A 1,533-nucleotide genomic window follows, 5' to 3' on the forward strand; every position below is an offset into this window, starting at 1 on the left:
TTTTTAAACTTTAAACATTACTATCTGGTCTATTGGAAAAACCCATTGGTTGAGCATTTTCAACAAGTGCGGTTTGCATACTCGATGAAGGAACCTCAACATTTGTTGCTGCTGATCTCATTTCACCAAGAGGTGCCCTAAAAATTCATAAATTATTAAAACTTAAGGTTACTGAAAAATACAAAAATTATAAAAATAGTATTATACAATGTGTATTACTTTGTATTATGAAACACATATTTACAAAAATATAACAAAAATAAAAGCGTTTTACAAATATACAGGATGTCTCCAAACGGGTAGTATAACCGAACAAGTAATTCTACATGCAAAAGTAAGTTAAAAATATAGAATAAAATTTTTTCATAAGCGGTTTACAGGGGAACATCCCGAAGTGATAAACACCGATTTTGATAAAATTGTAGTATGTGATAGATCCTAAAAAAATATTCCATACGTATTTATTTTTATCGGCAATCGTCTACATTGAAGGGGTGAAAATCATCCTTAAAGTCGAGAGTAGTAAACGTATTTAGCCCAATATCTCGAAAACTATTAAAGATAGAGGGGTGGTGTAAATTGACAAAATTTACCATCCGTCCTGAGACACCCTATGTAATATGTTACACTAACAAGATTCTAATAGAAATACAAAAACGTAATTTAAAATTGTTTTTACAAATATATTTATAAATACTTAAATTCTATATGATGTAAAATACTTTCATATTTCAGCCACATTTCAATATTGTTATTATGGTTTTTGTATCGTAAAATATGCAACTATTTTTGTAATTACAATTTAGAAAGAACAACCACTTATAACTTATAAAAATTAATATTTACAATAAAATATTCTAAGCTGCAAATCAGGTATTTATAAAGTTATAAGTTAAAGAAACAAAAAAGAATCAGCAATACCATGCAAATTATTAAGTTAAATGGTACACTATATTTCTAAAATATAGAAACAAAGCACATATATATTTTCAGTGCATGAAATCCAAAGCTACATATGTTATACTTTTTATAAAATTAAAAGAATCCTTGTGTATAGGTAAATAATTATTTACAATTATAAATTAATATTCTTAAGCTTAAGCATACACACATTTAAGCCTTATATTACAACATAATTGATTTATGAGTGTTAACTTATAGGATCTACAGTACATATTGTTAAACCAAATAATTAATTTTTATGATAAAAATTTATTGAAATAGATTAGTGAAATATGAAAAAGCTGTTGCACATAAAGGACAATATAGTTATAGTGCTAGATAACGTGTATTACTGAATATATTCATTATAGCAATGACATTAAAACATAACTACAAGTCTAAAGATCTATATGATATGTAAAAAATTACAAATGTAAAGATGACATTAAATTTTTATATATTATTGCCTGGTTAGTGAAGTGATGCAATGAATGTTTGATGATTTATGTAGGCCTCCAGACATCAGGATCCTCCACGAGAGTTGTATGGTGATCTGTAGTAGGAGGTACTGTACCCTGTGGGGAACTCACA

At 27.1% G+C, this 1,533-nt stretch overlaps 1 protein-coding gene across 1 annotated transcript in view; it reads right to left on the bottom strand.

The window, feature by feature from the left end:
- LOC108572062 (calcium channel flower) overlaps nucleotides 1–1,533 on the bottom strand; it is a 3,436-nt gene continuing 1,903 nt past the window's right edge. The window contains exon 5 of the mRNA XM_017934249.1: nucleotides 1–137. Coding sequence (XP_017789738.1) covers nucleotides 11–137 — 127 coding nt within the window. The 3' untranslated portion in view covers nucleotides 1–10. The remainder of the gene's footprint in view (nucleotides 138–1,533) is intronic.

The sequence above is a fragment of the Habropoda laboriosa genome, unplaced genomic scaffold, assembly GCF_001263275.1.
Source record: "Habropoda laboriosa isolate 0110345459 unplaced genomic scaffold, ASM126327v1 scaffold67, whole genome shotgun sequence".
In the NCBI taxonomy this organism is placed as follows: Eukaryota; Metazoa; Arthropoda; class Insecta; order Hymenoptera; family Apidae; genus Habropoda; species Habropoda laboriosa.